General features: G+C 36.1%; 9 protein-coding genes across 9 annotated transcripts; 6 read left to right on the top strand and 3 right to left on the bottom strand.

Moving 5' to 3' along the window:
* On the bottom strand, nucleotides 1-1,020 carry EIN_252100 (hypothetical protein; the record flags this gene model as incomplete). Its single annotated transcript, XM_004261729.1, has 1 exon — nucleotides 1-1,020. A coding segment is annotated over one exon (1,020 nt), but the record flags the coding sequence as incomplete, so codon positions are not given.
* A 930-nt stretch (nucleotides 1,021-1,950) lies between these two features.
* On the top strand, nucleotides 1,951-3,348 carry EIN_252110 (myosin light chain kinase, putative; the record flags this gene model as incomplete). The annotated part of the gene is made up of 1 exon (XM_004261730.1): nucleotides 1,951-3,348. One exon carries the CDS (start codon nucleotides 1,951-1,953, stop codon nucleotides 3,346-3,348), a length of 1,398 nt encoding a protein of 465 aa, XP_004261778.1.
* A 934-nt stretch (nucleotides 3,349-4,282) lies between these two features.
* Nucleotides 4,283-7,396, top strand: EIN_252120 (serine-threonine protein kinase, putative; the record flags this gene model as incomplete). The annotated part of the gene is made up of 1 exon (XM_004261731.1): nucleotides 4,283-7,396. The coding sequence occupies one exon, from the start codon at nucleotides 4,283-4,285 to the stop codon at nucleotides 7,394-7,396; it is 3,114 nt and encodes a 1,037-aa protein (XP_004261779.1).
* Nucleotides 7,397-7,598: 202 nt separating this feature from the next.
* On the top strand, nucleotides 7,599-9,620 carry EIN_252130 (hypothetical protein; the record flags this gene model as incomplete). Its single annotated transcript, XM_004261732.1, has 1 exon — nucleotides 7,599-9,620. The coding sequence occupies one exon, from the start codon at nucleotides 7,599-7,601 to the stop codon at nucleotides 9,618-9,620; it is 2,022 nt and encodes a 673-aa protein (XP_004261780.1).
* Nucleotides 9,621-10,306: 686 nt separating this feature from the next.
* Nucleotides 10,307-11,293, top strand: EIN_252140 (hypothetical protein; the record flags this gene model as incomplete). The annotated part of the gene is made up of 1 exon (XM_004261733.1): nucleotides 10,307-11,293. One exon carries the CDS (start codon nucleotides 10,307-10,309, stop codon nucleotides 11,291-11,293), a length of 987 nt encoding a protein of 328 aa, XP_004261781.1.
* Nucleotides 11,294-11,483: 190 nt separating this feature from the next.
* EIN_252150 (hypothetical protein) lies at nucleotides 11,484-13,493 on the top strand (the record flags this gene model as incomplete). The annotated part of the gene is made up of 1 exon (XM_004261734.1): nucleotides 11,484-13,493. The coding sequence occupies one exon, from the start codon at nucleotides 11,484-11,486 to the stop codon at nucleotides 13,491-13,493; it is 2,010 nt and encodes a 669-aa protein (XP_004261782.1).
* Nucleotides 13,494-13,554: 61 nt separating this feature from the next.
* On the top strand, nucleotides 13,555-14,269 carry EIN_252160 (hypothetical protein; the record flags this gene model as incomplete). Its single annotated transcript, XM_004261735.1, has 3 exons — nucleotides 13,555-13,717; nucleotides 13,776-14,027; nucleotides 14,079-14,269. 3 exons carry the CDS (start codon nucleotides 13,555-13,557, stop codon nucleotides 14,267-14,269), a joined length of 606 nt encoding a protein of 201 aa, XP_004261783.1.
* A 166-nt stretch (nucleotides 14,270-14,435) lies between these two features.
* EIN_252170 (hypothetical protein) lies at nucleotides 14,436-15,014 on the bottom strand (the record flags this gene model as incomplete). Its single annotated transcript, XM_004261736.1, has 1 exon — nucleotides 14,436-15,014. One exon carries the CDS (start codon nucleotides 15,012-15,014, stop codon nucleotides 14,436-14,438), a length of 579 nt encoding a protein of 192 aa, XP_004261784.1.
* A 1,447-nt stretch (nucleotides 15,015-16,461) lies between these two features.
* EIN_252180 (hypothetical protein) lies at nucleotides 16,462-17,301 on the bottom strand (the record flags this gene model as incomplete). Its single annotated transcript, XM_004261737.1, has 1 exon — nucleotides 16,462-17,301. One exon carries the CDS (start codon nucleotides 17,299-17,301, stop codon nucleotides 16,462-16,464), a length of 840 nt encoding a protein of 279 aa, XP_004261785.1.
* Nucleotides 17,302-17,392: the final 91 nt, after the last annotated feature.

Genomic DNA, 17,392 nt, shown 5'->3' on the forward strand with positions numbered 1-17,392 from the left:
GTCTTTGTCGAACATTGTGTTTTCCACATTTTTGTATACTGCTTTGAGGTTAGAAAAATAGGACAAACCGCCTCCTATGGGTGAGAGGTCGGCATATCCCTTACTCATGTTTCCAAACGAGAGGACAAAGTCGTCACCTTCCCACAAAAGAACAGAAGCTCCAGGGAGAACACAAGCGTCATCATCGTCGTCGCTCGAGTCAGTCTCACTCATGGCGAAGTCTTTGAATGGGGTGTATTTCACGATATTTTCATCGTCGCCATTGGACACAGTAAAAATGAAGTGTGACGTGTCTTTCCGATCATGGAAGGTATCGACGTTGTATGCTGTTTTTAATATGAATTTACTGAACGCCCCAAAGACATTGTTTTGGTCATCGAAAAAGATGAAACAGATGTTTGCCTTGTTTTTGGCTTTATTTGAAAAAGTATCAAAAGCATCCTTCTCACTGTCAAACACTATCCGCGCCTTTGAAAGGTCGGTCCACTCAAATAATTTTGTGAGAAAGGTTTCCACGTACGGGAACTCAACTAAATTGCGCGAAAGTGACTTCACACAATTTTTGGTGATTTCACTGTCAACAGCTTCACTCTTCTCTTCGGATGATTGCTCGGACTGCTCCGAAGTGGAGTGAGAAAGTGTTTTACACTCGTCGTCTGACGAAGATTGCTCCGATGAACTTTCAGAATCGTTAGAATCGACTTTCTTTGCTTTGGTAGTTGCTGGTGCGGTAGTCCGCTTCACACCCTTTTTCTTTGAGGGCTTGGAACGCTCGTGCGATTCATCGACTTTCATTTTCAACCCCAATAAATTGATTTCGGAATTCTCTGCCGTCCATTTTTTATGTTTGAAAAGTGTGCTAAGGTCGTTGTAAATGGTCTCTACCACATCCATTGTAAGTGCGTCTTTCTTTTTTGCTTTTTCAAATGTTTTTCTGATCGCTTTTAAACTTTTTGCCTCTTCCTCGTTTTGATTTGTATAAAACGTCAGAATCGATTCAATGAAACTACTTGTGTCCATTAAATTAAAAGTTCTTGTCTTCTCTTTTCAGTTTTCTTTTTGTCTTTTCACACCTTTTGAAAAGACAAAAAAAAGTTCTCTAAATCATTTTTTTTTGCATTCGCTCGTTCGGGATTTACTTGTAATCTTATTTTCTCAAAAATGTAATCTCTTTTTTATTTCTAAGATATTTTATAAGATGGAATAACAATTTAATTGTTTTTATAGTATTTTATAAATCAAATATTTTAACTATTTGATTTATTATTTTTATAATTAATAAAAAATAACAAATCAAAATATAAATTCGTAATAATTTTTAAATAGACATTTTCATCTATTTTAGAAATATTGAAAAAATTGTAAATTTTTTTCTATATAATTATTGTTAGACTAAAACATTTTACTCTTTTATAATTTTTTTTTGTTATTTTAAATTTTGGTTTATAATAAACTAATTATAAATTATACCATTTTTGTTATAAATAAATTATAAAAAAATATTATTAAAAAAAAATTAAATATCGGAACATAATATTTTTAGATTTTCTTGTTTTTTATGTAAAAAAATAATTATCTACCGGTATAACAATGTTATGAGTGACAAAACAAAATTTAATACTTTTCGACATTTGAAAAATATAATAAAATAAATAAAATATTTTGGTTGATAGTTCCTTGATTCATAGTTCTTTTTACGTTTTTATTTTTTAAACTAAAATTTTCCTACCCCTTTTTTGTTTTCTTTCTACTTTTTCTAACTCATATTATTAAAAGATAATATATAGTTTAAAGTATGTTAAAAAAACTATTAAAAAACACAGTCTGATTCAGCGAAATGACCGAGTTGGTAATAAAGAATTTCACTCAAAGTCTTCGATTAGTAGAAAAAAGGCTCGAATGAAAGAAAATATAAAAAATATATTTTTACATGAAAACTTGAAAAAGCAAATGCAGGGGACAACAGCTGTTGTTGTTCGAGTCCTCGAAGGTCGAAATATGCCGAAGAACAAGACAAAGCCGTTTGACTTGTACGTACGCTTTAAGAACACTGCAAACACGCAATCATTCCAAACCTCAACACAAGAGAAAACAACGTCCCCCAAGTGGACGGACCAATTTGACTTGTCCCTTCCTACAAATCTCATCAACAAAAAAACTTTATTACTTTTCCACGTCTGGGCAAATGGATTTTTTAAAGAGTCTATTGGGACATTAAAGGTGGAGATGACTGACGAGAAGTATAAGGATAAATGGTATCCTATTGAGTTAGACAAGAAGTTCCCAAAGTCGACGCAAAAGCCGGACCTCCGAGTGACTGTTGAAATTGTCTCTCCGCAACAAGCACAGACCGAGTCGGAGTCACAAGACGAGGAAGTTGAAGTGAAAGAGAAAGTGCCGGAGGTCAAGGAGAATGACGTTTTAGTACAACCCGAATACAACTCCTTCGACGATTTCAAACAGAAGTATTTGATCACAAACAACGAGTTGGGGGAGGGCGCCTTTTCGGTGGTATTTCCAGGACAAGTCATCGCGACAAAGGAGCGCGTTGCTATCAAAAGAATAATAAAAGAGGGATTGCCTGAGGATCAACTTGAAGCCGTCCATCGGGAAATATCGCTGATGCGTCGATTACGACATAAAAATATCGTTCGACTACTAGACGTCTACGAGAACAATGAGATGTTGTATCTTGTATTGGAATATATAGAAGGAGGTGAACTCTATGAACGGTTGGCTCAAAGTGCATTAAAAGAGCGCCAAGCAGCGTGTTTAGTGGCACAATTAGTATCTGCGTTGGTGTATCTCCACAAGAATAACATTGCGCATCGAGACTTGAAGCCAGAAAATATTTTGTGTGTGTATAAAGATGGGTTGTATGTCAAAATCGCCGATTTTGGATTGTCGAAGGACTTTTCTTCAGCAATGCTCCAAACGTGCTGCGGGACAGCTTCGTATGTTGCTCCTGAAGTGATTAACGGAGAACCTTATACATGTCAATGTGACATTTGGTCACTTGGGGTTATCGCGTATTTAGCGATATCAGGGAATTTGCCATTCTATGACGACGATGAAGACGTCATATTTGATAAGATATTGGAAGGGACGTACGAGTTTACGGGAGAGACGTGGGATAATGTGAGTGCAAAGGCGAAAGATTTCATCGAAAAGTGTTTGACACAAAACCCTCTTGATAGACCAACATCATTTGAATTGGTAAAACATCCATGGCTTTCTACCGCACAAGTTAGGTTGGATGTGGATGAGGAAATGGATGAAAACAAGAACAGATTTACATTTGATAATGCATGTGGATATATTGTCAAGTGTGGCAACACCCTCGGATAAATTGTAATTTATTTACTTTGTGTTTCATTATTAACAATTCTTTGATTTGTTGTTAATGAAAAATACTATTGTGAATATTATTATAATACATTTAATTTATTATTTTATTATATCTAATATTATTTAATAAATAATAATAACGATTTTTTATGTTACTTCTAATAACTTAAATTATGATTTAATTAATAATTAAAGTAATAAAATTATTTAAATATTTTTTATGATAATAATTACAAAAATTATTAATGATTGATAGTTTTTTTCTATTTGATTAATATAGTTTTAAGTATAATAAAGTATTTTAGTATTTTTGTTTTAGGTTTTGTTTTTTTACTTATAATAAAATAATAAAAAACCAATATAAAAAATAATAAAACATACTATTTATTTTACTTACATTATATTAATAAAAATATAATTTTTTGAATGGTACTGTTTACCATTTTAACTAATTATGTTTAGTGGAGTATTTTTTGTAAAAAATAATAATTTGTATTAATATAATTTTTATATTTTAATTAATTACAACCAATAAAATTAATAAAAGTAGTTTTTTATTCATTTTTTATTTTACCAAAAAAAAAAAACGAAAAGGAGGTTTTCCAATTTTAGTTCATAAAAAAAAAAATTTGATTGTTTTTAATTCGATGTATAAAAATAGAATAAAGAATTAAAAATAACAATAAAAAAATGAAAAAAAAAATCTCTTAAGTTATTAAGTATTAATAATTAATATACTTATTATTAATTCAGTATCCAAAGTTTCAAAAAACCATCAAAACCAAAAACTTGGTTAAAAATGGTTTGTTGTAAAGATGACTATTTATTTAATTATAATTAATCAATACTCTATTAGTTAATTTACTACCATATAAATAATTTTTTCCATTAGACTTAAGTAAAAAGAATTATAAAAATAATAAACTAGAAAAACATGCTTTTCCTTTTTCTGGTTGTTGTGTACAGCCAGTCGAACTGTAGTTTAGGATGTGTCGACACATGTATTTCGCCTTACACATGTGGGTTATGCAAAGAAGGGTATGACAATGACAATTCTTGTTTATATTGTGTTTCACAGAAAGTTTCTGGTGGTATTTTCTTAGAGAGTTCCGACGGGTGCACTTATTATGACAAAGTTACATCAGCAACAACTTGGTATCCGCAGACGGACATTATCAACTTTGTTGAGAACGACACAAAAGTCCTTTCCATCAACACAAATAGTTATGTCGACTTCGGCCCATGTACTTTTCCATCCAACAATTATCGTTTGTGTCAGTGGGCAACCGTCAATCTGTCGACTTTCACTAACACCGTTTTTGTGATGAAAATTAAACGGAAAGAAACAGCAGAGAGTAAGCACCCGACTCTATTTGTCGACTTCACACCCTCCCAAACGAGTGCTATAATACCCGATTGTTTTGTAAGAAGTGAAATACAAAGTGACAGTGGGATTGTTACTATTCCATTAGCTTCTGTTCCCAAATCAACGGTATTGTTATATGTTTACTTTTCAATTAACGGCCTTGATACTGTGGACATGGAAGTCAGTGTATTCTCTGATGGAAATTATACCGACTATATTCAAGGTGTTGTTTTTAATCAAGAAATGCTCAATCAACTGTATTTCTACCCAGATACAAATTACACAGTTGTATTCAATTTTTCAAATATCACAAATTTCCACCCCGCTCTCTGTGGGTCCAACGTAAGAGGAAAATTTGGGTATTTGGAATTGTACTTAAGAGGAGACTATACCATTTCTATTAACTCCACAGAGGATAACAGAAACTTGTATTTAATAGAGGTAGACTCGTACTTACACTGTTTTAGGGTGTGGACCGGAGAGAGACATGGCGAATACGTGATGAATAATAACAGTGGAATTTACGTCACTTTCAATGCGAGCAATTCACCGTTCAGAAGACAGTTTCTAGTTGCGTCGCCGGACTTTTCGTACGAGCCAAAACTTGTTATCAAAGCGATATGCCCGGACCACTGTAACTCGATTAATGGGAATGGAGCGTGTTTCGTCACAACGGGGGAGTGTGTGTGCAACGATGGGTTTATAGGGAGAGACTGTCACCGGAGTTGTTGGTATAACAATAAATGGGTATATGGTGATGGTGTAGGGATGTGCTACCATGGAACAGAGCACTGTGACGATTATTGTGTATGTGAGAGTGGGTACATTAATGATAATCATTACTGTTTGAGTCGTTCGTGTATTAACAGTGACATGAGTTCGATGAAGAAATATGAGTGTGATCGAAACACGGAGAATTGCATGTTCAATTGTACATGTCAAGAAGGGTATATAAGTGTTAATCATCGTTGTGCGTTAATTACATGTGGGAACGACGTTTTAGATGTTGGAGAGAAGTGTGATGGTGTGCCAAATTGTTCAGAGATGTGTGAGTGTATAAATGAATATGAAGAAGAAGGTGTACTTAATAAGTGTGTCAAAAAGAGTATGCCTGCATATGTAATAGTCGCCATAGTTGTATCTATCACACTCTTCTTTGTTTTAGTAGTTAGTGTCACGTGTGGGATCATCATCTTCATATTAACACGAAAGAAACCTGAAGAGAAAATAGACTTAGAACGACAACCTTCGTACTACTTTACAACGTCGCGGTCTGTGAATTTGGTACAAGACTCTACAAATGATATCCCAATCAAATTCTACTTGTCAAAGAAAACATTGGACTTTGGGAATCCAACAATACCCACCGAAATATTAACGACACGATACGAGAATATCTCGTTCAGAAACAAGTCCCTCTCTAAATCAATGATGGTCATATTTCATACACCAAATGACCCAAAATTCATACTCAATTTTAAACCACAAGTCCTCTTTCTCTCACCTATTTCAAAGGCTAAGACAGTCACTGCTCTTATTACTATATTATGCACCACGAAGATAAGAGGAGTGCAGATACCATACACAGTCTGGTTTGCACAATCGCGAAGTGTCCTCGAACGCATTGAAAGAATCTTAGTCAACAAAAGTATACAAACGTGGACACAACTCGACCAAATTTCACTTGACAAAGAACAAGTTGATGTGACTCTGAAGTACAACGGATACCTCAAAATAGCAACAGACGCAGCGGCTTCAATGTACATCGACTTGGACGAATTGGATCTGAGAACAACACCATTTGAAGAGAATGACCACCATAAGTTGTTTCTAGGGAGTTACAGAGGTATTGTAGTCTGTGTGAAAGAGATTTGTTCCTTGAAGTTTACTGAGGAGCAATGGGAAGTCGTCAAAGAGGAGATGTTAAAAGTGTGTCAAATCCAAGCGAAGTTACGCAACCCATTTATAGTGAATTACATCGGGAATGTGAGTTATACAAAAGACATTTACGTCGTCTCACAGTTTTATACATGCGGGTCGCTCGACACGTTCATATATACGAAAAAAGATCTGGACAACGTCGTTCTCCCCTTTGAACTCAAAATGAAAATGTTACTTGATATAGCGAAGGGAATGCACTTCTTACACTACAACAACATGCTCCATTTGAACCTTAAACCATCTAATTTGATGATCAATTCAGTCGACAAAGACTCTGCGTGTTGTATTAAAATAGCAGACTTTGTATCCACACCCAAGCTTCAAAATATCAAAGAAGAAGTTGGCCGCGTTTGTACGGAATATTGTGCTCCAGAGTTTTTCATCAACAATTTCCAGAAACAGACGGACGTCTACTCATACGGAGTCGTTGCTTTCGAACTCTTCTTTCAAAAGAAAGTCAAGTTATTGGTTGTCGACGGGAAAGAGAAATTGGGGAAGATCAATACACTGTCTTTGTATGAACACTCCACGCCAAAGGCCTTTAAAGAGTTGGTCGAAAACTGTTTAAGGAGTGACTGGAACAAAAGACCAACATCTTCAATTGTCCTCGATGAAATTCAGGAAGTCTTAAGGTCGTCGAAGATATACAAAAACCTCGACGACGGCGTCGACTTGGCAAAGCTCGATAACTTTGTCGAAATGAAACAACAGCAATCGAATTGCGACATGATGATGAACTAAGTCTGTCGCTGTACACTATGTATTTTAATTCTTGTTTAATTAAGTTATTCAGACTCTCTTAAATAGTTAAATTATAATAAAAGTGTTATAATATAATAGTTTGTGGTATTACACTGAGTTTAGGAGGTTACGACTTGATATAGCCACTTTGTCGGGAAATGCGATTAGAAGAGCGAGAACTGAAAAATGTGGAGTGCAAAAGATGATTGGTGTGGAACAGACTCAAAATGTGGACAAGTATTACAGTGCGTGGTTTTCATACAACACCCGACCTGTCACGCAAGTTATTCGATTTGAAGTGAATGGGAATTTGTTTGAGTTAGACAAGAGTGTCGTGACGATGGAACGAGTAGAGAAGAGTGTATTACAGTATGTATTATTAAAGAAAAAGGACGAAGTGGATAGAGGAGATATCATACATATTCCTGGTAACAGAACTGAAGAAAAACAGTGGAAAATATACTTCAATTATATCAGTGGAGAGTGTATATATGATAGACTCTTTTCTTTGAGAAAGGCTATTGAGAAGGTAGTTGTCTTGTTATACTTTGGAGTCTCTTTACCAGAGATTTTGGTGTATTTAGGAGTATCTAGAGAGACGCAACCATTAATAGTGGGTAGACTCTTAATGGTAATGGACAAAAGAATGGTGTCGAGTATTACACAACTGGACAAAGAAAAGACGTGGTCGGACTATTTTAGACGTGGAGTACAACACTTAGTAAAGGTTCCGGAGAGTCTTACGGATTATTACTCGAATTCGGATAACGTCAAAACAATGTGTGAATATTATGGACTTCGTTCGGAATTGGACACCATGATCGAAGAGAAGGTGAAACAAGTTGAAGAGAATGAGCGATCAAGAATCCCATTGAGTCTCTTCTTCGGGTCACTTGGAGTGAAAAAAGAAACGAACGTGGTCGACATGGAAAAGATGCGGCGGTTGAACGAGATGAAGAAGAAAAAGAACTTTGTCAAGATCAACGTCGAGGAAATCCGACTGGACAAGTTATCGAATTTGATTTATTGTCAACGTCGCATTCGATTATTTGTGTCGTACTCCAAATACAGTTTCAGACTCTTACAACTCAGTAGAAACCACTTTACAGAGTACGTCGACACGGAGAGGAGCTTCTGTAATTGGATGAAATTGTTTAAAGAAGTCTTTAGAGACAAGTTTATGGTTGAAGTGAATGCGGGGCATATGGAGCAAAGTACCGTCGATGGCATCTTCTTGAACTTACTTGCAGTCATAGAAAACTCGGAGAAATTAGAACGTGAGTTGAGACCTTATGTGACCAAATTTAGGTGTGACACATGCACGGGAAAGGCTATTGAAGACACTGCGAAGTTTGTAGGCGCATTAGTACCATTTACTAATGACTACCAACCCGCACTTGAGACATTCAACTCAGTGAAAGAAACGCCAATGGTTCAGTCCATTTTAATTCAAACAACGGACGGACAGAACACACAAAATGCCGCGAATCGATCGCGATGCCAAAGTGAATTTGAAGCGTTCAAACAGCAAATTGGGGATGGTAAGATGTCGTACATCGAGCGGTTAATGTACGAATCCTTAGAAGCAAAATTGAAAGCGTGTCCAAACGCAGCAAAAGATTTCACTTCATTACTTATTATGCCCGCACAGAGATGTATGCGATACGGAACTATGCTCGAACCAATGGTCAAAGACATGGGAAAGTTACATCCCGACTACGCGCCAACCGTCTCCGCGTATAAGTGCTTCAAGACCTTTGCAAAGTATACCAATGACAACGGCGCCATGCGTTCCGCTTTGATTAATTTAGCAAAGACCTTCAATTACACCAAATTGGCGGTCTTAGGGCGGTATCTTAGTAAACAAGAGGAAGGTGAATATGAGAAGGAGAAGCACGTCATCTTTTTGCTGAATGACTCAATCGCCTTTGTCAAAGAGAAAGTGTACATCCAGGCTAAAACAAAGAAGGACAAAACAAAGGTCAAACCACTCCAATTCCAAATTAATCACCAGACAACAGTAAAGCGAAGTATCGATACTTTGATGATCAACAACGTCGTCGAAATATCAAACACTAAGAGTGGGAAGACTTCACTCGCTATTAAACTGTCTTCCGTCGAAGTCGCTAAAACGTGGGAAGAAGAAATTAACGTCAACGTCAGTCTTAGATTCTTCGACTTGAACTACGAAAGTGCGTGGCTTGACCAATACAAGAAGAAATGAGTTTTTAAATTCTTCGTGTTTTTATAGGCTTTTTTTACTGTATTATTTTTAATTATTAAAGAATTAGAAAATCTGGTTTATGGTGGTGAATTATAAAGTATGGTAAAGTTATAAGAGGGTATGGTACAGTCTAGGGCAACCGACACAAACGAGACAATGTGAATTAAATCATCTTAATCTTCTAGCCTCACGCTCAGCTTCAAGGAGTGTCAAAACATCGCCCACTCTGATTGGCCCCTTCACGTTTCTCAAAATTTGTCTGTTCTGTTTCTCGATCTCACATCTGACTTGAATGACACCACCACGAGATCCGGTTCTCCCAAGGATCTCGATCACTTTTGCGTAGATGACCTCCTGCTCTTGAACTTGTGTGGACATTGTCAGGCACTAGGTTTTCAAGTTTCCTTTTTAGGTTTGGTCGAGATAGTTCATACATTAGTTTATCTATACTAAAATAGATAAGACCACGTATAGTTTTGTTTATAGTATAAAAGTTATAAATATATACTACTAAAAGAAGTCTTTTGAATTACCAAAACCCAAGCAAAAGTTTTGGTGTGTTTTTGATATGAATAAAAAACCAGTGAAAATTTGAATGGAAGAGCACAATTGAACAAAGTAAGACACCTTCGAACCCAAAATGAATGTAAAGGAAGTCACTCAATAAAGCGAACTTGATAAATTTGATGCTCAGTACCAAAGCATTTTACATTTGCTTTTCAGAACTGAACAAAACATCTTTTGCACGAGTACACCCGATAGTTAGGCCTTGTGGTGGGTATTATATGACAATGACGTATAACAAGTCTGAAGCAATTTTGTTCGAGACCTTCGACGAGGACACCGAATCAAAGACATTTCGACTCAGACTTGTTGAACCAAATAAAACGACTAAGCAAACACAGTACGTCAATATCGACCCATTTCCACCAAATAATATCTATATCTCAACATGCGTCCAATTGTCCGTTCGATTTCGACTCCAGAACAAACGATTTGAATGTTTGGTCTGTCAAAGCTTAGCACCGCCCCCTGAAGAGATGACGAAGAAAATCTCGGAGTACTTCTTTAGTATTGGGGAAGTATTTTCGGGCAAACATACCAAATACGGACAACTTGTTGTGATCAATTGCGCACAGCATTTCCTCTTTAAGGAAAATTTAACAGGGATTTTTAATATAGGAACATATGCAGTGCCGTTTAAACCGATTCACTACGTCGCACTGTTGAATGAAATACCAAATGTCGACGTGATCCCAGGTACACCGTATTTCAAAGCTATCATTCACCAAAACTTCGAGAACTCAACGTGCTTCAAATTTAAACAGGGGGTATTTGGATTCAAAATTGAGGCAGTCTGGCTCAACGCACCAAGCGCAAAAACAATTTGTGGGGAGTGGTGGCTTAAAGTACTTGATGACGGGAATGTGGTCTTTGGCGAAGAGAAAGAAGCCGACGAATTTTGTATATCGGGAGGTAGACTTGACATCATCAAAGACGGAAAAATTAGAAACTTTGTCGGTCTTGGCGAGAGGAGAGACGAGATGAGCTTCTTCTTAGCAACATGTCCTTTGGACTTATTAACATTTCGACTCGAAATTAAAGCGTTGACATCTACGGATGGGTATGAACATCACTCTCTCCCGTTGAATGAAGAACAATTGACTCTATGAAGCCTGTTAATTCAGTGACAAGGAGTAAAGATACAGACAGAATTTTGTTGCAAAAGACGTTGGGGGTGTTGTATACTAAACTAATGGTTTATTTATAGTTAATATATAGTTTCAATCTGTCATTTCTTGATGCCATTATTACCGACCAAAATTACATACCAAAAACAAAACTCAAAATAGGACCAAAGTGATGGAGTTAGCAGATGCCTCATGCATTCACGCCATTCTTCGGACTTTATCGGCATCAGATATATTAACACTATTGTGTGTTAATAGGAAGATCGCAGAATACGTCCATTCCTCCCCAACTATCCCTTATCTCCCAAGAACATTTCTGGTGTACTTCTTACTTCAACACACCTTCCCGAAACCATCGATTCAAATGGATTTCAAAAACTCTCTCACGCCGCCAAAGGCGGCGTCAGTCACTTATAGACATAACACTACAGCACCACCAATACCTCCTATCATGCCACTAAGGTCATTCATAGTCTCGTTGAACATCCCAGTACACCAGAAATTCATGATTGACTTGACGACGTTCCCGGTCCTCAAAAGACTTGTTCTGACCTTCTTCGCGGAGCCACAAACGTTCCAACCCCTCAATTTGGCTATTCTCTCGATATATCTCCAGTCCCAGAAACAAATTCCATTTCTGAATAAACTCAGAAACGTTGTCGCAAAGACGTTCATTCACATCCATTGCCCAAGCGCGCTGGACGTTGCAGAAATTAATAACATTTTTCATGGGGCAGTGATTATCACAGAAAAGTTGTCTGACTTCTCGCTTGCTGCAAAGGTGAAGTGTCTGCACAACTCAATTCCAATCAACAGAAAAGTGTACGAAGTCTGCTCTGTCCCAGCATCTCTTGCTTTTCTCCATGGAAATTTTGTGACTCAAAGATTGATAGAAAAGGCGTATGTGTATGGTAGAATGGTGTCGATGCCAATCTCACCACTTTCATTTAAGCAGCTCTTCTTGATTAACTTGAATTTGCCAAAAAGAGGCAACATCACTCTACGAAATGTGGAAACCCTTGTTGTGGGAAGTTGCGACAATTTGGCTGGATTTGACGGGTTGGATAAGTGCCCAATTAAGTCGTTCACGTTCTGCAAGAACAGTGCGATGACTTCTATTAAGGTGCCAACAACTTTGACGTATCTGGATGCTTCGGAATGGAAACCGTTGACTATCCCACCACTCCCGCTACTCAGGGCACTCTTCTTGAAAAAATGTAACACATTCAGACACATCACAGTCCCACCAGGAGTCGTCTCACTCACTGTGGAAGAGTGTCAGAAGCTCAAGAGAATTGCGAATTTAGCGGAGATATCCCTGACGAGTATAGAACTAGTTGAGTTACCTGTTTTAGTAGTCACCAACTTACCGACTTCATTAAGAAAGTTGACTCTGAACAACTTAAGCACGCTCGAGATATCGCTGAACAACTTGAATTTACTGGAAGAATTTCGATTTGCGGTGTGTTCGAATTTAAGAAGTATTGAATGTGGGACTAATCTCAAGAAGGTTGAAATCGACTGTTGTGTTGAGTTGAGTGAGTTTGTGTGCCCGTGTACGTTGAACAGTCTTTCGATAACGATGTGTTCGTCCATCAGTTCTATTGAGGCCAATGCAAGAAACGTCCAGTTGAGTAACCTTGGTGGTTTGTATAAGTTGCATACAACGGCTTTGGATAAAATGGTTTTGTGCGGTTTGAACGTAACACCTTCCTTTGAAGACAAAGTTTATCAACTTGTCTCACTGCGCCGAGTCACTCTTGACAAAATTCCGAAAGCAAAGAAACTGATTTTAGACGCCGTTTCTATTGAGAATACACACATCGATTTTGGTGTCGAGTGCCAAACAATTCGAGTCAAAAACATGAGGAGTTTGAAAGCGATCAAGCTTCCAAATACATTGGTCGACTTCACGGGAATGTCTTGTGGGTTTTCTCAAATAGAGATCCCAAGCGAATTAACTCGAATCCATCTGAAAGATTTGCCTATCACTTCACTCAAGTTGCCACCAAGTTGTGTGAAATTAAAACTTCAAAAATGCAAAAAGCTTCAAGAACTTGAATTACCAACAACACTAACATTCCTTATAATGAAGAAAGTGCCTCGTGGACTCTTGAAGAATGCATTTCTTCCAAATGTCCCTTTTGAAGTGCTTAGAAATTATTGTCTTTCAGATGATTGAATATTTGTTATTTAAAATGTTATTTACTTTATAACCAAATAGAACTTTTTTTAAACAGTCGATGGGGGAATCAGTAGAGTACCAAAACACGTGGAACAAACAAGAGAAAGTGATCATCGAAAAGATGCGAGGGATATATCAAACAGCTATATCTAAGTTTCCAAAGAATGAGGAATTGATGAGAAGGTATAACAACTTTTTGAGAGGGATTAATGACCAAGAGAGTTTGTAATGGTTTAACTATTTGATACTATTAATATATTAAAAAACGCTAACAGCCAGACGAACGCGCGTTACTCAATTTGGCGTTGCAACTTATGCCCGATAAGAAGAGTGATGTGTGGAAGATGTTTCACGAGTTTGAAGAGAGATGCGGGAACGTGCAGAGTATGATGGAGTTTGAAGAAAGACACATGACTGCGACAATTGACGAGAACTCGTCGAACGATATCCACTTTACTTTTCTATGGGTGAAGGATATGTTTACTTTTTTGGATCTGAAGCCTTACTCGGCTAAGGATGATATGGAATATGGTTTGTTACTCTTTACTTTATTGTTTGTGTCATATAGAAAATGACATGTAGACACGATGGAGAATTACTATAAGAACCTTGGGAAAGATGCCCAGAAAGATAAACAGAAACACACGACCCAAAGTGAAGGGTATGACAAACTTAATCAATTTATCAATGTTTTACCCCTGAATTACAATGGAGCGAAAGTCAATGTGGACGGACTAGTTGACATCTTTGCCACTATGATGGACGAGTTGTAAAGTAACTTCTTTTAGTATAGTTTATTTATCTATTGAATATATTAAAACTTAATTATATAATATTATAATAATATTATATATAATAATATTATAATAATATTACAAATAATATTATAAATTAATAAAAGAATAAGGTAAAGTACTACATTTATACATAATAAAATCCTCAATGGATCATCAAGTGAAGTTTCTGCTTTTCGTCTTTCAGTGTGATGTCTATTTCAGCTACGACGTCCTCAGCAAAAACACTTCTTTGGGCGTTGTAAAACCTGTCAACGAAGAAAAACACATCATTTGGGATTTTCTTGGAAGAGGTGTTGCTTGACACCGAGGCTTCACCCGTCTTTTCCGTTTTAATTGTGTCTAATAAAGAGATGTAGCCAGCTTTAGTGTTGTTGATTTTGTCTTTGATCTGGGAAGGGCTTTTCTTGAGGTAGAAGTACTTCTGTAAGTCATTAGACATGGAATTGAGTAAATCGACAAAGGTGACTGATCTCCTATGGACCAATTGCCAATGTCTATACTTGAGCATGACGTACTTTGTGGAATTCAAAGTCCAATTGCGGTCGATTTTCTTGACTGCTTTTGTTCTCAAATTGGTTGGCTGGGCTGCAGAAAGCTTCTTTGGCGGAAGAAGTACCTTCTCAAGCGAGTTGTTCACGGGGTCTTCATTTGCCGAGACCATGATCGTGTAATAGCTCCGGGTCTGTTGTGTGACTGGGCGAAATGCACTTGGCGTTTGCATTGTCTTCTGTTACAATTCAAGTTTCAAAGAAGCTTTCATTGGCAAATAAGCCAATCGAATGAGAGACTAAACTCGAAGTGGATTAAATGAATAAATATAGATTTTTTTACTATTAATGAATAGTTGTTGATTCAACAGCATCGAGAGAACAGGAGACTTGTTGTTGAACGGACAATTTGTTCTCGTATTTTACACCAATTTTTATGGTTCTGATAACCATTAATATTGTTTTCGAACAGAATAGGGAAATCGAAGTTTAAAGAAGAGTGCAATTTGATTAGCCAAAACAACTTATTAATAACCCGATATTAAAGTGATACTTCTATTATTATAATCGGAGAGTTTATGGACAAATCAAAATGGATGTATAGTATTTGGGAATGTTAAAATAGAATTGTTTTTTGTTTTAAAACAAGGCAAAATCCAAGAGTGGAGTGGATTTAGAATAATTAAAAAATAAAAAAACGGGATTTTTCGAAGAAGAAGACGTATATGCTTGAAAAAATCAATCTGATTTTTGTTAAGGCAAATTACGCTCTTTAATTAAAATAAAAAAATGGAGAGTTATATTTAATATAATCGGGAAAATATGGGAACACACTTTATCTATTACAAAAACAATTGTAGTTTTACCATTACTATTAATCTGGTTAAATTATTCCTCGAAGAACTCATTATTATAACCAAAAACTCGTATTGTGCATTTGATTATAATTATACAAACAAAAATAGATACAGAAATCAGAGGTGTCGGCAAAATCAACGGAATGTAAAGATTTTAATGTTATTAAAAAAAGACAAAGGATATCACACGTTTTCAAAATGTTATTTATTTTTGGTGAAGAAATGGATCTTTTGTTAATTCTTCTTCCGAATTCTACTATAATTTCTAGAAATTTTTAATTGTAACACATGAAAAAAATATATTAGAACAGACCAATATAATTTAATCATTCAGAACTATTGCTTAATAAGTTATTAATGGCGGTCTTTATGGTTAATGGATCTAAATATATACACAAAAAGTGTTTTTTAAAGGCTTTAAATAACCACTGGATAATTATTATGATTATAAATTATTGTAAAATATGGTATTATTTTATTATATTTTTTCTATTTTTTTTTGCCTGGTTATTTTATTTACTTGTCATCGCCATTATTACTAGTAATATGTGGTATTATTAACTATTTTATATAGTATTTATATTTGCAAACAATAATTATATTATTTGATTAACTTGATTATAAATAACTATAATAAAAAAGCCACCAAAATTGACAGAAGTCCCAGGACTACAAAAAATGGTAGAATAACAGGAGAAATGGATATCCAATGATATACAAAACATTTAATGTTCATTGTTGTATCTAAAACCAAAGAATCGACCATAAATGTTATTAAAATGTTATTACCAACTAAACGATAGAATTACTAATGAACATACAATTAAACAGTGTTTTGACAAAGAAACTCGATAACGCTTGGTATCGGCTTTACATTGAATTTACTTGTCTTTGCTGTTTTCCACATTTTTATACATCTTGCGAATTCTCTAATCTTTTCCATATTAAGTGTGCCCCCCAAGTCGAGGGTTAGTACGTCGCATTTTTCCAGTTCCTCTGCGAAGTAATTGACGACGACGAATTTAGGTTCGTCTTGTTGAATTTTTTTATATGCGCTCCAAAATGCCTTCTTCTCTAAAAATGCTTTGTTCTTCTCCAATGCATTCTTCACGTTCTTTTTAAGTTCCTTTGCAAAGACCTCGTTCTTCTGCTCGATTGTTTTTAACACAACAAATGCCATATTGAACGAATTCATTTCAATCAACTTGGTGACCACTGATATGAAGAAAAAGTAGGTGCTTGCTTTGTTCATGACGCGTAAGAGGAAGTTCTCAAGCTTCTCGAGCGTCCTCAAATAACCTTGGAAATTGATTCTTCTGTCTTCTTCGACAAATTCACTGATTTTGACCTTCCGGATATTTTCTTGGTCGAAATAAGTCAGTTGTTGCGCAGTCTCCACACATGATGTAAGTATACACTCCCACTCTTTCTCTTCCAAAACAGTCGTCGAACCAAACACGTAGCGACTCTTCTTCTTATTTATGACTTTATTTGTCGTGACCAATTTCACGGAACTCGCTCGACTACTTTTCGACTCGAAGAGTATCGAATTTTGGTCAAGTGTTTTTGATAACAAGACTTGGAAATCGATTGGGTAGATGTCGCAGCAAAAGCATCGCATTTTCTGCCACAAATTCGACGGCAAAGAAAATGTTATTGCCATCAGTGTAACAACGTCGACGAGTCGCTCTTTCAATAAATCGGCTTCGCTCAAATCGTTCTCAGAGATCGAAAATGTCAACTCTAAGTGCGCC

Source organism: Entamoeba invadens (genome assembly GCF_000330505.1).
Source record: "Entamoeba invadens IP1 unplaced genomic scaffold scaff_1105074726103, whole genome shotgun sequence".
NCBI classification, from domain to species: Eukaryota; Evosea; order Mastigamoebida; family Endamoebidae; genus Entamoeba; species Entamoeba invadens.